The following is a 19,398-nucleotide window of genomic DNA, read 5'->3' as shown; positions in this document are numbered from 1 at the left end:
ACCCATAAATTACAATTTAATTATGTTTATAAGATGACACTAATAAGAAACAATCACTTTAAATGACTCTTAATGGGCCTTAAGTATGGAATTGATCATATATAACTATATGATCACTAGGAAGAAAGAGATAAACACTTCATAGAAGACTAAAAATTTCATGACCCTCGTTACGAGGAAAGTATGAAACGTTTAGGATGCTTCTATATAATAAAATAAAAACATACACCAGAAAATTAATAACAGGGCTGTCACAAAAATTGAACATGCAACAATAACACTCTTAAGAACTGGAAAATTAATCACAAGAAAGAAATTGTTCCCTCTTACATATTTCAAACACCACAAATAAAATTGCTCTTTCTCACTCAATTCAAATAGCATGTGCCAATATATCATCATGAATATTCAAAGTATTCCCCTCCCTATCCACCAATCCCCATCCAATAAAATTAAACATGCCGCGCTAATCAACTACAGAAACATTATGTCGCAAAAATATTATGGAATATGTATATACACAAAAATATACCTCAAACTTTGATTGAGATATTTATTATTCCTAAAAAGTCATAGTCATTTATTTTCTATAACTGTTTCTTCCCATCTTATAAACCTCATGCCGTCATGCATGATAGAAAATATTGATATGTTCAAAAGAAATCTATTACTATATAATATGATTTTTTAAATATTAAAACTTTTTATGGCTGCTTTTTTTTTCTTTCTTCGTATACTATAAATAACACAAACCAAGTCAAATTTCATAAGGAAAAACCAAAACCAAAAATGCAAATAGAAAAAGAAAACGAAGAGAACGCAATGGACTCGTTCTTGTGTCCAAGTTTCAGCACTTATACTTCTAATAACTTAAACGACGTCGTTCAACAAGTTATCAACGAAAACGACCACTCCCACTCCCAAAACGACGATTTCGAATTCGTTGCTTTTCAAAAAACTTCTCATGAGGTTCTCTTCGATCACCGCCGCCGCAATACGACTCACAGAGTTTTCCCGATGTTTAACCGTGACGGCGATAAGAGAAATCCTGATGCGGTGGAAGTTTCAGTTCCGTTGCGGCAATTGATAAATCGTGACGCCGACAGAAAGAAATCCGATGCGGCGGAGATTTCGATTCCGTTACGGAAGTTAATGATCGGAGATGAGAAGCGGAATATTTATCCTCCGTCTCCGTCTTCATCGGAGGTAGGAGACGATCTTGATGCGGTTCCGCCGGGATCGTATTGCTCGTGGACACCGAAGTCTCCGATGTGTTGTCCGATCAAATCCAAGAAAAGCAATTCGACTGGTTCGTCGTCTAATTCTTCTTCGAAGCGATGGAAGTTTCTGAGTTTACTCAGACGAAGTAAAAGCGACGGAAAAGAAAAGTTGATTCTCGTAACTCCGTCATTAGAATTTATGAAGGAAACGAAAGTGGAGAATTCGAATGTGAAAAGCGGTGGAAAAGGAAGCGTAGAGAAGAGCTTTGCCAAAGTTGTCGGAAAAAAGACTCCGGTAACGGAGAGGAATATTCCGGCACCGGTGACGGCAATGGAAGCGTTTTATTTAAGAAAAAAAGAGATTAAGAGAAAAGCTTATTTACCGTATAAGCAAGAGTTAATTGGTTTTGGTGTTGGTTTTAATGCTAATATTGGAAGAGGTTTTCCTCTTCATGTTTGATTAGTTTTACTTCAAATTTTAACTAGTTTTAGTCTAAATAGATACTGAGAAACAAATGGCGGCCAAAAGTTTTAATTTTTGTCAGCACGTTAGAGCTCCATGAATGCTTCAGGGCCTTCTTCAAACCTTCATTTATCATTTTTTCTGGATTATCTTATAAAAGAATGGTGTGGAAACAATCATCTATGCCATCCTTTCAAATGAACTTGTGCATATCCACGATCTGGAAAATGACACTTGTGCAACAATGAAAATTTTCTTCCGATTTTATTATTACGATTTGTTTCTCTACTCACTCAATTGATTGAATTTGTTTGTATTTTGAAAACTTAGAAAAATAGCAATAGTCAATTAAAAAATATTCTCTTCAATTTATTAGAGTGATAAAATTATGATTATTGAAGCTATGTTGATGAAACTTCTTATAAACCCACAAATATAAAAAGATGGAGCAAACATATATATAAAAGCGTTGTGAACAAGAAAGGTTAGTAAGTCCAAGATACTCACTTAGATCAATAGTTTTGTTTCTTAATCAAGAGGTGAGCAACTATCAAAATATGACATTACTAAATAGGTTTTTTTTATCATTTGAAATGTTTGACTAATCGGTTTAATTTTGCAAAACGGTAATGATGTTAGGGCTTTTAAACGACAAATCGGTTTAATTTGAATTACTTATATATATTCGTTGGAAATCTTGACTATCCTCGTTAAAATGAAATTGATGAAAGAAAATATTGTCACCTTATTGAGACTACTTATTCTCTTTTGTTGTTTGCTTTAGTTCATGGTCAGTTTTTGGGGAAAAACAGTTCATACAGTTCTTTATGCTATTAATAGAATTTCATTGTCTATCATATTACATTTTTCTCCTATCGAAAAAATTATAAGATTTATCACTAATTCTTCTTCTTTGAAAGTCTTTGATTCTATTTGTTGTTTACTCCATCTTCCTATAAAGAGACTATTATTGACCTTCTTTGATAGCAGGCTATGACATAAGAAATTTCTATTTTTCACAAGACAAATACTTAGGATTCAATACGTCTTCTTCTTGGAAAATCTCCTATTGACTCTTATTAGGTATACAAAATCAAAACTAAGTCTAATGGACCAATGGAGCACTACAAAGCACATATTGTTGCTAAAGGATTCTCTTAACAATATGGTATGAGTTATGAAGAAATATTTGCTATACTAGCCAAGATAACTAATATTTACACACTTATTGTTGTTTCATTAGTTTGTCAATGATATATTTCTTAAATTGATGTTAAAAATATTCTTTTGAATGATGATCTGATTATATGTTGATGATATGATTATTATATGTGACGGAATTGACGCACATTATTTACTAGCCACTATTATTATATTTCTTAGTTTTCGCTCAAGTGATCATGATTTCATTATGTTTGTCCGGAACACCTCTCATGGTTATATTTTACTCTCATTATATGTTGATGATATGATTATTATATGTGACGGAATTGACGCAGTTGATGATTTAAAATTGCAATTAACCAAGCAGATTGAGATGAATGATTTATGTACTCTTTACTACTTCTTGGGGATTGAAGTTTTCCACTCTCCTAGAATCTACCTTCTCCATCAATCCAAGTGTTTGTCAACATTATTGAACAAGATTGCACTTTTTGATATTAGAGAAACAAATAATCCTCTTGAATTAAATGTGATATATGTTATCTCAAATGAAGTTCTCTATCATATCCCACTTTGTATCATACTTTGGTTTGTAGTTTGGTATATCTTACATTACCATACTTGATATTGCTTATGTTGTTCATTTTGTGACTCACTTCATTGTCTCTCCCAATACAATAAATTGAGTAGTTATTCTCTGCATTCTTCATTATCTTTGGGAACCCAGTTTCAAATCCTTTCATTTGTCGCATCACCCTCATTCGAGTTATGTGCTTATTCAGACCTTGATTGGGCTAATGTCTCCACTGATCATAATTATAGCATACATTTGTGAGACTCTCTTATTTCTTGGAAATGTTAGAAACAAGATATTATATCTCACTCTTTTACAAAATTTAATTATCATATTATGGCATCTACCACTATTGAAATAGTTTTCTTTCAATGGTTACTTTATGATATGGGTAACCCAATTTGTGTACTAACTCCCATGTATTGTATAACAACCATGCTATTCAAATTTCTTACAAATCAGTATTTTATGAACGTACCAAGTATATTTAGATTGATTGTCATTTCACTCATAGCCATCTTCATTATAGAATAATTATTTTCTTGTGTTGTCTCCTCCTTCTTGCAAATAGTTGATTTGTTTACAAAGACACATTCCATTAAATATTTTTCGTTTCTTGATTGACAAATATTTTATACTTCATGCTAATGAATCATGAGTTTGAGGGGAAATGTTAGATAATATGTAGTAAGCCTTTTGTTATAATTGGGCTAAAAGTAGCTTAGTCTATTTATGTTTGATAGTGTATATTCTCTTGTAATCTTTATTTTCACAAATTATGTTATTTAGTTATTGAAACTATGGTCTCTTTCTTCTTCTCCTATTTTTCCATCTCTATTGTTAACAGTTCCAATTCTCGCTGTCGATGTGAGGATATTTTATGGTGGATAATCTATAAGTAGCTTCATCTTTTGTGGGTAATCTCTAAGTAGTGTCATCTTTGGTGGATAATCTATAAGTACCTCTTTGAATCTTAAAGCCTTCTCTGACCTTAGTTATCCCTTTGAACTCAACTAAACATTTCTTAATAAAAAATCCTCTGTAGTCAACTAAACATTTAATATATGACAATTGGTCGAATGGTCGAGTAAGACAACTCGTATTCAAACAAACGATGAGAGAAATCGAAGATTTTAGACCATCTTCCTTTTCACCATTTTTAAACGGTGTTTAGATAAGATTTAGTATTTTAGTTTTAATTAGATAAAAGACGCTCGATGTTGATCGAGGTTTTTATTTGCGTTAAATTGAAAACCGGATGAAATGATTTGAGGCTTAATGATAAAAAAAAGTTTGATTTGAAAAGATACTTGACATTTGATCAAGTACTCGCGTTGCATTCTTTTTTATTTTGACTTGGGAAAAAGACTCGACATTGGATCGAATGCCACTTTTGTTCTTTTTTAAAAGTGGTTGATTTTAATCTTGATTATCATGGCTAATAGACTGTAGTTGTATGTAGCCCATTTATAACCACACACTAATTTACCATGGACCATTAATTATGGTCATATCTCTTTCTCAACCTTATGAAATGTTTAACTGAAGTAGTGCCTTCTCAATTTGAAAGGTCGTATTTAAGAAGCATGTGAAACACAATGACAAGACACTATTGTTGAAGACATCATACTCATTAGAATTAGAATTAGGATAATTTATAAGCAATGGTAGTGTCTTTCCTAGAAATCATCATGTATATTGACATTAGGGTTTTCACAAATTTATGGTCAAGTTAAGTGAGTGAATATTTGGGAAATGACAAAATACTGAGATATTAGAAAAGTAATGTTTAAGAATTTATTAAAGAAAGATATAGAAATTTTAAGAATTTAACATATATATATATATATATATATATATATATATATATATATATATATATATATATATATATATATATATATATATATATATATATTAAAATTTTAAATTTATTAAATAAATGATTTATTTGAATTACATATAATTTAAATATATTATTTATTCAATAAAATTTTGAATGGAAGTAATTTTATAAAAAAATTATAAATTAAAAACACTTTTCAAACGTAATTATATATATATATATATATATATATATATATATATATATATATATATATATATATATATATATATATATATATATATATATATATATATATATATATATATATATATATATATATATATATATATATCGGAAAGAAATAGAAAATCTAGAAGGGATGATATGAAGTTTCTAACTTTTTATGCTTCATTCATGAAGTGAAAGTGGGTTAGTGAGGGCATGAAATGACTCCATGGGAAAAAAAAACCTTTACTATATGCCCACGTAGCAAATCTAGCCATCTTATTACACTAATTATATATTATTATTATTATTATTATAATAGTAATTTGCAATGAGTAATTGGAAGAAAAACACACGCGGTTAATTAATAATAATTTATTCAATTAATCTTGTATATATCCACACTTGACTAATTTAAAACTAGTGGTTTATGCTCGTGTACATGAAAAAGAAGATCCTTTTTCAAATTTTGTGGGTTGAATGAACATCTTTGAGATTATCATTGTTCATTGTTTTGTGATCATTACTTAATGCTTAAAAGTATGGCTGCATAGAAGAAAAGTTTTAAAAGGTAAATTATATAATAGCACTAATTATTATAACACCTTTAAAAAAAACATTAAAAAATACCACGATGAAATTTTATTAAAAGTTCATATGAAAAATCTAATCGTGGAAGAAAGCAAGATGAAATTTGTAAAAAAAATAAATTAAATTAAAAAAAAGAAGTGAAATGCAAACTTAAAAATATTTTATTCAAAAGCATACTCTTATCCCACATTTAATAAAAATGAGAATGCATTTTTTTTGTTTGTTTTATATAGCATCAAAGTGCTTTGGTGGCTGTTGCCATGTTGGACATTCATCCAAAATATCAATACAAGGTGCATATTAGATGGAGAACAATAATAAATTCGTTATGAGATATTATTAAAAATATATTAGTTCTGTTCTTTTATTACGAGAGTTTTAGAAAAAGATTTAGATATTATAATGAGATATTTTAGGTTAATCAATTATAATACTTTTAATATTTAATAAAATAATTGATTAAGGTGGTTAAGAAGGTGGGATGGACTGTTCAATGTATTTGAAAATTTTAATTTTTTAATGGAAGATTTTTTTTTCCCACAAATGGACAAGGCCCCGGAAAGTGGTACAAAAATAAGGGGTTTAGGCAAAAACTTCAAATCTAACAAACTACTAACAAACTATAAAGTTAGGCAAACTTTATAAGTTTTTATTGTATGAATTACTTATATCACTCTGAATGATATCTCACCACTTATCATTTTTAAGAATTAGGTATAAGTTAGCTAAAATATCTGTATAATAGTTGTCTTTTCGATAAATATCGGAGGCCAAAAAATTGATAGAAGAAATACCTATGAGACCATTGTGCCATCTATTATGAATTTTCCAAGGCACCAAGAGAGTATTAGAAAAAGCTTGAATAACAAGCATTTTATTCGTTTTCAACCAAAAGCATTGCCAATAAGAAGCAATGGCATGCTCCAGAAAAAGAATCGCACCCATGATCTCGACAAAAAATGTGTCACCAGCACCTACGGAACAAGAAAAACATCTCATGTGCATACCATTGTGGTTACAAAAAAAAACCCCCCCACAGAACGCCAAGTTATCAGTCGAAGCACCATTGGAATTCCCCTTAAACCAATAATAACGAAGAGGGATCCACAATACCTCTTTAACAAACCTGGGAGCTCGAGGGACAATAGTAAGCCTGAAAGCTTTAAGCAAAATGAAATCAGACATATGCACCAAAGAGTGAGGATTGAGGACTTTTCTAGTGAGAACTACTTGCCAATAAATCCTTGAAGTCGTGATCTCCCACCTATCCAGAATATCATTAAACCTAGAGTTGTTCCTTGCCCTCTAGATACTAGAGAGTGTTTGAATAAATTGCAAGAAAAATAACTTTGGAGTTTTTCGAGCTACAGGAGTTAAGACCAACCCAACAATCCATTATGGAAGAAATATTAGTAAATTTTATGAGATTACTAAACCATGCCAAAAACTTCTTGGCATAGAAACAATCGACAAAAATCATGGTTTATACGATATGAGGCCTTCCTACATAGGCTGCACATGGAAAGTAATTGGATACCTCTACGAGCCATTTGCTCATCCGTAGACAGCTTTCCATGAATAGTTCTCCAGAAAATTAAAGAGTTAGAGGGAGGAATACCTTTATGCCAAATAACTTTGCCCCAGGGAGGTGTGTGAGAATGGCCAAATATATGCAAGTAGGCTCTCTTCGAGTTAAGCATACCATCATTCTCAGGGCACCAGATCCTGGAATTTTGCCTTTGTCAAGTCACTTCAACATTCTAAGCAACCAGGTCAAGGCTAGGGAAAATCTTCACAAGAGCTTGTGGCAGAACTATCTTAGAGTCATAAATAAGATACATAAGCGTTGTTAGAATAAGATCTTGATTCTGCAATATATCTCTAAGTTTTGATGATAACAAAGAATGAAACAATTTGGTACCCTAACAATTTTCTTAAGTGTGCAGGATTCTAAGTTAAAATGACTCTGATGAAACAAATATCTGGCATCTGGATTAGCCCAGAAACGCTGACCCAACACAAAGAGAAATTAGATCTGATTCTGAATATAATGCATCTGAGGAGAAATCACCTGAGGAATCTGACTATGAAGTTCAAGCTCTGATGATCTGATTCTAAGAACTCTATTTGAGGACTCTGCAAAAGATATCTGAAGACTCTGCAAGAGATATCTGAAGATTCTAACTTTGAAGACTCTGATCATGCTCACCTCACTCTGACACATGCTCAGAAACGCGCCATCGGATATCACCTGGTCAGAAACTTAAGCTAGAAGCATTCAAAATTGTAGTACAATCCTTTTAAGGAAACATTTGATTATGCTCCAAGTCTGCTATGGAAAGGACAAGTAATTTACTACATTTAACTCCCACAGTTGGCACGAAATCTTTGTTGATTTCCCCCAACGATATCATCTATAGTGCTATATAAGAGCCTCCTCACAACTTGCTGAATATACAACTTTGATACAACAACAATCTCATACTCTGAATATTCTTCACCATTATTGTTGTAAGAAATAGTTTCCATACAAGAGTTGTTGCTCAATATTGTGCGATTATCATTCACTAGTCTTAAATTGTGCCTTTACTGCTTATCTAGAAGCATCTAGACAAATACTTGAAATTATTGTAATTGTTTGTGATTCCTCAAGTGACTTGTTTAGGTCTATGGACTTGAGAGGGCTAAGAGATTGTTGAACTCTTAGACGAACTTTGTAATCTATTGAGATTAGTGGATTAAGTCCTTGTTGAAGGCGAAATCACCTTGGCCGGGTGGACTGGAGTAGCTTTGAATTTCAAGCGAACCAGGATAAATTGCTTGTGTTGTTATTATTTATTATGTGTGTGTATTGTCGCAAAAATATTTTAATTTCTTTGAAAAAATTCAAACCCCCATTTCTTGTTTTTCTCTACCTTCGAATTGTATCAGAGCTTCGTCTCTGTTATTGATTTCTGAATCAAACATATAACCGTGTAGAGAGACCCTGGGTGAGAAAAACTTCATGGCCAACACAAATGAAAGAGATAGCTACAACGCAAAACCTCCCATTTTTTATGTAGAAAAGTTTGATTACTGGAAGGACATAATTAAGAGTTTCTTCCTAGGCTACGATGTTGATCTTTGGGATATGGTTACAGATGGTTATGAGTTACCCATCTCTGCAATTGGTATTCCCATTCCAAGAAGCAGAATGAGCGACGATAAGAAGCGTGATTTCAAGAATCACCATAAATCTAGAACTGTTATATTAAACTTTATTTGGTACAACCAGTATGAGAAGATAACCAACAGGGAAAAAGCCAAATATATTTTTGACTCCTTGAAAATGACGCATGAAGGCAACAACTAAGTTAAAGAGACTAAGGCTCTAGCCTTAGTCCAGGAGTATGAAGCCTTCAGAATAGAAGATGATGAAGTTGTTGAAGTGATGTTCTCAAGGTTCTAAACCTTGGTTGCAGAACTTAAGGTTCTAGACAAAGGATATACTACAACAGATCACGTCAAAAAGATAATTAGAAGTCTTCCCAAGAAGTGGAGACTTATGGTTACTACTATGAAGTTATCCAAGGATCTGAACAACATAAGTCTTGAAGAACTTATCAGTTCTCTCATAAGTCATGAAATAGAGCTAGAAGAATATGAACCTTAGAAGAAGAGCAAATTTGTTGCTCTAAAGTCTAGATCAGAAAGAAGAAAGCCAGAAAGGAACAAAGCCTTTCAAGCTAAAGAGGAAGAAGCTGGTGAATTTGAGAATGAAGATTCTGATGATGAAGAAGAATTATCTCTTCTTTCCAGAAGAATCAAACAGCTATGGAGAAAAAGACAAAACAACTTTAGAAGGCCCAAACAGAATGGAAACCGTCTAGATTCAACCTCCAGAGGCAGACCCAACAAGGAATTAACGTGTTATGAATGCAAAGATCCTGGACACTACAGAAATTACTGTCCAAAGATAAAGAGGGATATCTCCAGAAAAGAAAGCTTAAATAAGAACTCATTCAAAGAAAAGAAGAAAGGACTCATGGCAATATGGGACAACTCTGAATCTGAAACTCCAGAATCTAATTTTGAAGAGGAGCAAGAAAATATACCATTCATGGCCATTACCTTTAGAAGTTCATTTGAAACAGAGTCTGACTCAGAAGAGGTATTCTCTGATTTTCTCGTTCTGATCTTGAATCATGTTTTTCAGAATCTCTGAGCTTGTATCAGAAGCTTCAACAGAAATTCAAGACTCTGAAAAAGGTTCATGAAGAGACTGTTGAAGAGTGTGATAAGCTTGAGAAAGAAGTTTCTGAACTCAAAGAAAATAATTTTATTTCTTGAAAGAGAAAATGATTTTTCAACTAAGAAATGTTCAAAACTTGATGAAACTCTTTCTAAATCTCCACCTACTTCTGACACTATCATATACAAATATGATAAAGCCTTTCAGAAGTTTCTGAACAATAGCCTAGATAGAAGCAAAATGGCTTCTATGGTCTATGGTGTAAGTCATAATAGAAAAAGAGGAATTGGTTATGACTTTGATGAAGATGATCATAAACCTTTTATAGAAAACAAATCAAAATCTCTTTTTTCTTACCATTATACACCAGCACAGACATAGAAGTTCAATAACGCTAGAAAACCCAAAGTTCTCATAAACTCTGGGAAAAATAATCCTAAAGGACCCAAATAATTATGGGTACCAAAAGATAAAATAGTGTACATTGCAGATATCCTATGCAGTAGAATTAAAACACCAGTCATGGTACCTGGACTTTGGATGCTCACGACACATGACGGGAAGAAAACATATGTTCCAAGACCTGGAACTTAAAGATGTTGGTTTCGTAGGCTTTAAAGGAAATAAAAAAGGAAGAATCAGAGGATCTAGAACAGTTGGTAACAGATCTATTCCCTCTATTTCTGATGTTCTTTATATTGAGGGATTAATGCATAATTTGTTATCCATAAGTCAATTAAGTGATAGTGGTTATGATATTATTTTTAATCGAAAAACGCGCAAGGTTGTCAATCAAAAAAATGGCATAGTCTTTTTCACTGGAAAGAGAAAAAACAACATTTGTAAAATAAAACGTTTAGATTTGAAAAACCAAAATGTGAAATGTTTGATGTTTGTTAAGTAAGAGCATTGGGTGTGGCATAGGCGCTTGGATCACATTAGCTTAAGGAGGATTTATCAACAAAATAAAATTGAGTTAGTCAGAGGCCTGCCTAAGCTGAAGTTTTCTTCAGATGCTCTTTGTGAAGCATGTCAGAAAGGGAAATTTTCTAAAACCACTTTCAGAACCAAAAATGTTGTTTCCACCTCCAGACCTCTAGAACTTCTACACATTGATCTCTTTGGACCTGTTAAGACAATGTCAGTCAATGGTAAGAAGTATGGACTTGTCATTATTGATGACTACAGTCGTTGGACATGGGTGAAATTCTTAAGGCACAAGAATGAGTCACATTCTGTGTTTACCAGTTTCTGTTCAAAAGTGCAAAATGAATATGACTCTAAGATTATCAGAGGTAGAAGTGATCATGGTGGAGAATTTGAAAACAAACTTTTTGAAGAACTTTTTGACTCTAATGGAATATCCCATGATTTCTCCTGTCCTAGAACTCCATAACAAAATGGAGTTGTAGAAAGGAAGAATATGACTCTCCAAGAAATGGCCAGAACCATAGTCAATGAGACTAATGTGGCTAAGCATTTCTGGGCAGTGTCGCATCGCGCGAAAAACCGGCGGGAAAAGAAGAAACAACAGAGCCGCCACCGTGCGTTATTTATCCCAAAAGAGGGAAAGGAAACGCTCAGAGTAAACCTGGAAAGAACATGGTCTCGCGACCAAAGAGGATGGGTTCGGGAGTCGGTTATGCGAAGGGAAGGTATTAGCACCCCTACGCATCCGTCGTACTCGACGGGATCCACGCACAAAAGGAAGGAAAATTGGTTGCTAAACACTGCTCAAATACTCAGACACACTGGCTGAAAGAAACGCAAGAAAACAAGACTGAAACTGACTCGGCAGGACATCGCATCCTGGGCCTACTTAGTCTATCAGGCATAGACATCAGAGTCGAAGTAGTTCGGACTGGGGAAACGACACATGCTCGCTAGGATGTCGTATCCTATGCATACGTATCTTCTCGGACGAGAGAAGAATCAGAGCATTCGTAGCTCGGCTGACACGCACACAAACAAACAAGACACAGGCAAACGTGGAGCCCGAATGCCAATCACTGGACTTACATCAGCATCCGAACCAAACGCACGCAAAGAGGCAAACGTGGAGCCTGAATGCCAATCACTGGACTTACATCAGCATCCGAACCAAACGCACGCACACTGGAACCCAAATGCCACTCGATGGACTTACATCAGCTTCCAAGCACACAACAACACAATAGGTTGATAGGGAGTCGGGGACTCGAGCCTATAACTGTCAAGCACACACTCAAACAAACGGACAACAGATTGCTAAGGAGTCAGGCACTCGAGCCTAGCAACTGTCAAACAACACACACAAAAAGAAAAAGGGCGCCCGGAGAGATCAGCTCAATCTCCTGCCTACATACTTCATCTGGTATGAAGATCAGGGCGATGTAGTTCCCCTACGCAGGGATAAAGGACTTAGCCTAACCAGATAACAGAGGGAGACACAACTAGGGAGACTACGACTCGAGCCTAGATGTTATCATGCAAAATCAACCCTAAGTTAAGGTTTCTAGCTAACTGGCACAGGGACCACCTATCCTAAACATGACTTGCACAGGAAGCAAGCCACACACACACTCAACTTGCACAGGAAGCAAGCCAAGCAAAACCTAACTTGCACAGGGAGCAAGTCTAAACTAACCCTAACTTGCACAGGAAGCAAGTCAAACAATCCTAACTTGCACAGGAAGCAAGTCAAACAATCCTACAAGCACAGATAGCACACACTATACACAAGCAAGTGGCTCAAACAAGGGTTAGGTTTTAGTCGAGGGGTCATATCAACCTCAACAAACAAACCTCTGGAACTGGGTGAATGTTGCTCTTAACCTTGCCATTGAGGGGCTAAGGTGAAGCAGATGAAAGGTGAGTGAAGATAAGACTTCACAGCTCTTATCCCTGGCCAGGGAGAGCTTAAGACAAGAATGTGTGGGTTCAGAAAGTGGGAACCCTTCTACACATTTGAAACTGACTCAACTGTACAATTGTACAAGATCTTGGGTTTGTATCTGAAATGCATCAACACAGTGGTGTGAGCAAAGCGGATGACACACTGAATAGTGGGGGATAGATTGCATATCCCTACCTTCCACCAATTGCCTCTTCACTTAGGAGGTCTTTGACTCTATGCAAGGACAAAATTAAACAATCACAAACATTGCCTCTTAAGGAGGACTTCAGACAGTTGCCTGGCCAAGTAACAGGCCAGGTCTTCCAGACTACATGAAGAAGAGGAGACATACCTCAATGCAAATTGCTTATACAAGCAAAGCAAAGCAAAGTTCACAAGGAACTAAAAGCAACTAAAGTACCTGAAATCAGTCAAGCACAGTTAGTATACAAGTCAAAGTTAAATCAAAATGAAACAGACATCAACCAGTTAATCCGGAGCAAATGGATGTGCAAGGCACAAGGCTTAAGGCATGTGAGCCAAGCCACCTACAAAACAAACAAGTTAGACAATGATATTTAAGCAAGCTCAATCAAAAGAATTGGTCTCAATGGCCATTTGATGGTCAACCTGAAAACATGAACTCAAAGGTGAGTAACAGGACCACTAGGGCAAGCCTAGGGTCCAAAATGAATGAGAAAGCCAAAACAGCAAAGGGCAAGCATCCAAAATCATGTTCAAATCATTAAGAAACACAACCAATTGGGTTCACATCCATATCAATCATCATCATCATTTCATGAACAAATTAGGTCAAGACATGACATTTAGAAGCTCATAGAAGTCAACAGCAAGACTTGCATCAAAAGTAATCTTAAACATTTCCAAAAATCACCAAATAAATCATGATCAATCACAACCCACAGCATGGCAAGCATGTCAAATTTCATCTCATTTGGACAAATGGAAGGCAGTCAATGAAAATCAGAAAGTCAAAGAAATTTTGCACATGCTCAATGAAGTCAACCAAACATGCATCAACTTAGAAAAATCATAAGTCAGAGATGGTGTATGATAAATGAATGGGACAAAAACCATGGCAAAGATGAGGATGTCTAGTTATCTCATGTAAAATTTCATGTCCATCTAATAAAGTATGAGAATTTCACAAATGAAATGGGAACATGTGTCACACAAGGTCAACAATTGACTAGGCAGGGGAGAAAATCTCAAACAATTAGGAAATGCCACAAATAATTCCAAGAAAATTCACATGTAAACTAGACATACAAGAGTAGGTTCATGCAAAAAATTGGATCAATTGGAGGTCAAGAAGCATGGCTATGAAAATCATGAAGTTGGACATCAATGGTGTGACACAAATTGTCACACCCTAATTCAAAAAATCATAACCCTCAAACCACAAATGATAAATTCATAAACTCTACACCAAAATCACCATGAGTGTGTCTAGTTTAAGCACAAAAAATTTGGGAGCCATTGGATACATTCTCATCATTTCACAATTGATTTGGCAAAGTGTACAAAATTTGGTCACATGTCACAAACCCTAACAACATTTAAAAACCACTCATCCAAAAATTCTGGAAAAATAATGATAAAAAAGTAGAGATCATGATGAACACAACACAAAAAATCCCATTCAAATTGGATTAAAATTGGAGCATTTATGATTTTTGGAAGATTGGTTATAAAATGTGGAATTAAAATGGAATAAATGAAGCAAGAATGGCAAAGTTGTAATTCCATGATTCACTTAATTAAACACGGTCGTTTTGGCCAGGTAATGAAATGTTTTGATTGGTTGTTGAGGAAAGCCAAGCCATGCACGTGGAAATGAAAGAAAATCTGGGCAAGGCAATGGGAACCTAGGGTTTCTACTGTAGCATTCATCCCTAATTTGAGTTTCACAATTTTTCTCCAGAAATTAAAATTGGATGCACACAAATGTTCATCTAATCATGGCAAACAAGAGTCTATCAACCATTTTCATTAAAACCTTGTATGTATCATGAATCGAGCACAAACATAAATCAACATCAAACTTGTTTTCAACATAACTTCATGAACACACAGCCATTTTCAAAAATAAAAACATCATGATGCTCAGCATAAAAGGACCTATCCAAAGCATGTAGTAATTTGAAGAATAATGGAGCTCGAAAATTTACCAAACTGAACAGGGCAATGTTGAATGTGATGCTGGAGATGCTTTCAATGCTTGACAGGTATCCAAATAGCTTCAAAGGGTCCAAGGCAAGCTGTTTGACACCTTACTTGAACTTGAATCAAGCTGGAAATGAAGATGGCCACTGAACTGGTTTTTGCTTGATTTTGAGAAAGGTGATGTTTTTGATTTTCAAACAGTGAGCAATGGAGGTTTGAGACAGCTTCAATATACCCTATGGATCATGACAAACTAATTTGCTAAGCTTGGAATGGCCTGAGAGTGAAAGTGGCTTTGAAAAATGCAAATTTGATACAATGTGACAAGTTGAAAAGTGATTTTGAGTTCTTGATGTTTTCTGCAGGTTTTGAGGCTTTGGACACTTGCTATGTGATATTTGAGATGTGTTTGCAATGCTCTTTTGATCAACAAGTGCTTAGAACAAGAGCTGTCATGTTTTGGCTATTTGGTGGCTTTTTGAATGAAATGTGAAAATGAGATTGGGAACACCATGGTTTATGCTGGCTTGTGGCTGCCTCTAGTGGTTCAAAAGGATGCTTGGATTGTCTTCAGGGCAAGGCAAGGCTTGGTGACTTTGGAGTTTTGACAGAAAGTTTGAAATGCAAATAGCAAGGTGAACTAGTGATTTTGGTCTGCAGTGTGGGCTGCTACTGCTACTCCATAACAGAAAATGAGGCTTTGATTTTCTGTTTGGTTTCTTTTTGTTTTTGGACAGCATTTGCCATTTGGAGAAAAGAGTGCCTAATGAGAGGGAGTAAGGACTTCTGTCGGTTTGTGGTCTCTTGTAGCTTGTGGCAGGGTTTCCAAATGATGAAATGGTGGTGGAAAAAACAATGCTAGGCTTCAATTCTTTTTGTGAGTTTGGACTGATTTGGTAAATGCAAGGATTGAGGCTTGAGAGAAATAAGAGGACAAGTGTTTGGTCTGCTATATTGAGGTTTCAATGTATGACAGAAAATGGTGTTTTATCTGCTGTTAGAAGCATGGCAAGGTTTTCTCCTTTTTGAAGTTCTTTGACAGCCTTTTTGCAAGAATGCCAAGATGTGTTTTTTTGAGAGAATGATAGCCAAGGGTCTTCTTGCTGCAGTGGGAGGTGGTTAGTTGTTGCTATTGGTTTTTTTCAATGACAGGAAAATGAAAAAATACTCTGCTGTTGGATGTGGCTTTTTGTGGTTTTGAGCTTTGACAGCTTTTTTGAAATGCAAGTGTGAAGTGTTTTGTGTGCAATCTTGGCTGCTGCTCAGGCCAAATGGTTTGTGGCTGCCATGACAGAAAAAGGAGGAGTGAACTCTGCTTTTAGATGTTGCCTAGTGTGGTCATGCCAAGCCTTGTAACCTTAGAGTTTTTTGACAGCCTCTTGAAAAATGTCAAGGCAAGGTGAATGAGGCTTTTGGTTGGTCTGTTGCTATTGATTCCTCATGACAGAAAAGATGGGTTTGAAAGTCTTGTTTGATGTGTTTGTGTGGGAGAGCAAGGGCCAGGCTTGGTCTTTTGTGTTTGACAAAAGGTTTTGAAATGCCAATGCAAAGTCAATGCAGTTTTTTCTTCTTAGGATGAGTGAGCCATGGCTTGTGTTTTGTTGGTTAGGTTGGCCCTTAATTCCTCATGACAGGAAAATCAGGTTCAGAAAATTTCTCTTGGAAGTTGCTTTTTGACAGAGTTTTCAAGTGTGTCAAAAGCAAGGTGAATAAATGATTTTCTGCTGCAATCTCTGATGGCTGCAGCTGCTACTAGTCCTTAGTTGACAGGAAAATCATGAACAAAACTCTGCTGGACAGTACAAGGCATGGCTCTTCTCTTTGGAGTGTTGACAGCTTTTTTAGCAAAATGGCCAAAGTGGTTTTTTGAGTGAGTGAGCCATGCTTTCTTCTGCTGTCAAAGTGTGGCTGCAAAACTGGTTCATTAGGACAGAAGATACAAGGCATGGCCCTTCTAATTTTCTGTTTTGATGTACAAGGTATGGCATGGAAGTATGGTGAAAACATGTACTTTTTCTCAATCTAAGCAAGCAAGGGATGGCTTCATGTACTGCATAATTTGACTTGGCAAACATGTTTTAAATGACTTTTCTGAGCTGTTCCAATTGGCCAAATGTTAGAAAAATGTTTATTTCAAAAAGTCAAACATTGGTCAAACTTGCATTTAAATGAGATAGGTCAAAAAATGCCATTTTGATTGGTGAAGTTTTGGCTCATGAAATTTATATTTTTGGAAAGAGGGGATCAAATGTGACTTGTAGGAAAAAACCCCACCAAAATTGGCCAAACGGTTTGAGAGATATGGCCCTTTGAAGTTCAAGATTTTCTGAAATCGATTCGATCATAACTTGCCAACCACACATGGGAATTGAGAGTTCTTGGACTTTTTGGAAATGGGAGAACAAGATCTTCAACTTTCATGTTGGGAAAAAATTCATTTGAAGCTTGTATCATGATGTAAGTTTGAGGATCAAAACTTTCCATTTCTGGTGAGTTTCAGTTACAGGCCCAGTTTCCATTTTTGGAAATTTCTGATCTGGCTTCAAATTCTTCCATGATGGTGTTTGGCATGATATATGAGGACTATTTGGCCATGAATGAGCTCTCACAAACCAATTCCAATCACCAAATCCCTGATTAAATGGACAGTTGACCAACAGTTGACTTTTAGGGTTTCTGACTGATTGTGCATTGACTGATGACTTCCAAACCCTAATTCCTTGAGAACTTGACTTCAAATGATGTCCCAAGTTGTATGGACTCTTGATTATTGATCATGGTGCCCAAATTCCACAAGAATGGCCACCATCCACTGCTTTGACTGACTGTTGACTTTCTAGGGTTTTTGACTGTCTGTGTAAGAACTGATGATCTCCAAGCCTTCAACCCTTGACATGAGCACTTCAAATAGACCTCCAAGTCATGTGAACTTGTTGGACAAACCCTAGGGCCTTGGCTCCTTGAGAAACCCCCTTGCTTGATTGGTTGACTGATCTCCTGATCAGTTTGACCTAATTTCTTGATTGGCTTGCACCTGAGGCAAATGAGGCAATGCAATGCTATGCAATGGACCATGATATGCTATGACCTAATATGAAAATGTATGTACAATGACAGGTGCAAATTTGAGGTGCTACAGGCAGAAGTTGTGAATACGACATGTTACATTCAGAATAAAATCTCTGTTAGACCTATTCTGGAGAAGACCCCTTATGACTGTGTAAGGGAAGAAAACCTAACATTGCTTATTTGGTTGACTGATCTCCTGATCAGTTTGACCTAATTTCTTGATTGGCTTGCACCTGAGGCAAATGAGGCAATGCAATGCTATGCAATGGACCATGATATGCTATGACCTAATATGAAAATGTATGTACAATGACAGGTGCAAATTTGAGGTGCTACAGGCAGAAGTTGTGAATACGACATGTTACATTCAGAATAAAATCTCTGTTAGACCTATTCTGGAGAAGACCCCTTATGACTGTGTAAGGGAAGAAAACCTAACATTGCTTATTTTCATCCTTTTGGGTGCTCTTGTTTTATTTTGAGTACTAAAGACAATCTGAACAAGTTTGACTATAAGGCACAAAAGTGTATTGTGTTGGGATACTCATAATGTTATAAAGGATATCGAGTATACAATACATAAACACAAATTATGGAAGAATCAATTCATGTCAGATTTGATGATAAACTTGACTCTTAAAAGTTAAAGCTAGTTGATAAATTTGCAGATCTGGAGATCACACTTGCAGGTTATGATGAAAAGACAATTGGTTATGAAGAACCAGAAAGAGGAACTTCAGAAGCACCTGAAAACACAATCAATTAGAAAAGACAAAGAAATAGGCAGAATGTCTCTAAAGAAATAATTATGGGAAACAAGGATGAACCTGTCAGAACATGATCAACATTTAAAGTTTCCGAAGAAACACTTTTAGGACTAGTATCTCTGATAGAGCCAACATCCTGTGAAGAAGCTCTTCAGGATAAAGAATGGATTCTGGCAATGAAAGAAGAACTTGATCAGTTTTCCA

General features: G+C 35.3%; 1 protein-coding gene across 1 annotated transcript; it reads left to right on the top strand.

Annotated features, from left to right (window-relative positions):
* The first annotated feature begins 754 nt into the window (after positions 1-754).
* On the top strand, positions 755-1,765 carry LOC127115480 (uncharacterized). Its single transcript, XM_051047018.1, has one exon. It carries the CDS (start codon positions 790-792, stop codon positions 1,678-1,680), a length of 891 nt encoding a protein of 296 aa, XP_050902975.1. The 5' UTR covers positions 755-789; the 3' UTR covers positions 1,681-1,765.
* Positions 1,766-19,398: the final 17,633 nt, after the last annotated feature.

Source organism: Lathyrus oleraceus, chromosome 1 (genome assembly GCF_024323335.1).
Source record: "Lathyrus oleraceus cultivar Zhongwan6 chromosome 1, CAAS_Psat_ZW6_1.0, whole genome shotgun sequence".
NCBI lineage: Eukaryota > Viridiplantae > Streptophyta > Magnoliopsida > Fabales > Fabaceae > Lathyrus > Lathyrus oleraceus.
Note: the sequence above shows the minus strand (reverse complement) of the source record. Positions and strands in the feature narration are given on the sequence as shown.

Excerpts from the sequence above, each read along its gene's own strand:
- LOC127115480 (XM_051047018.1), top strand. The coding sequence starts at position 790 with ATGCAAATAGAAAAAGAAAACGAAGAGAACGCAATGGACTCGTTCTTG.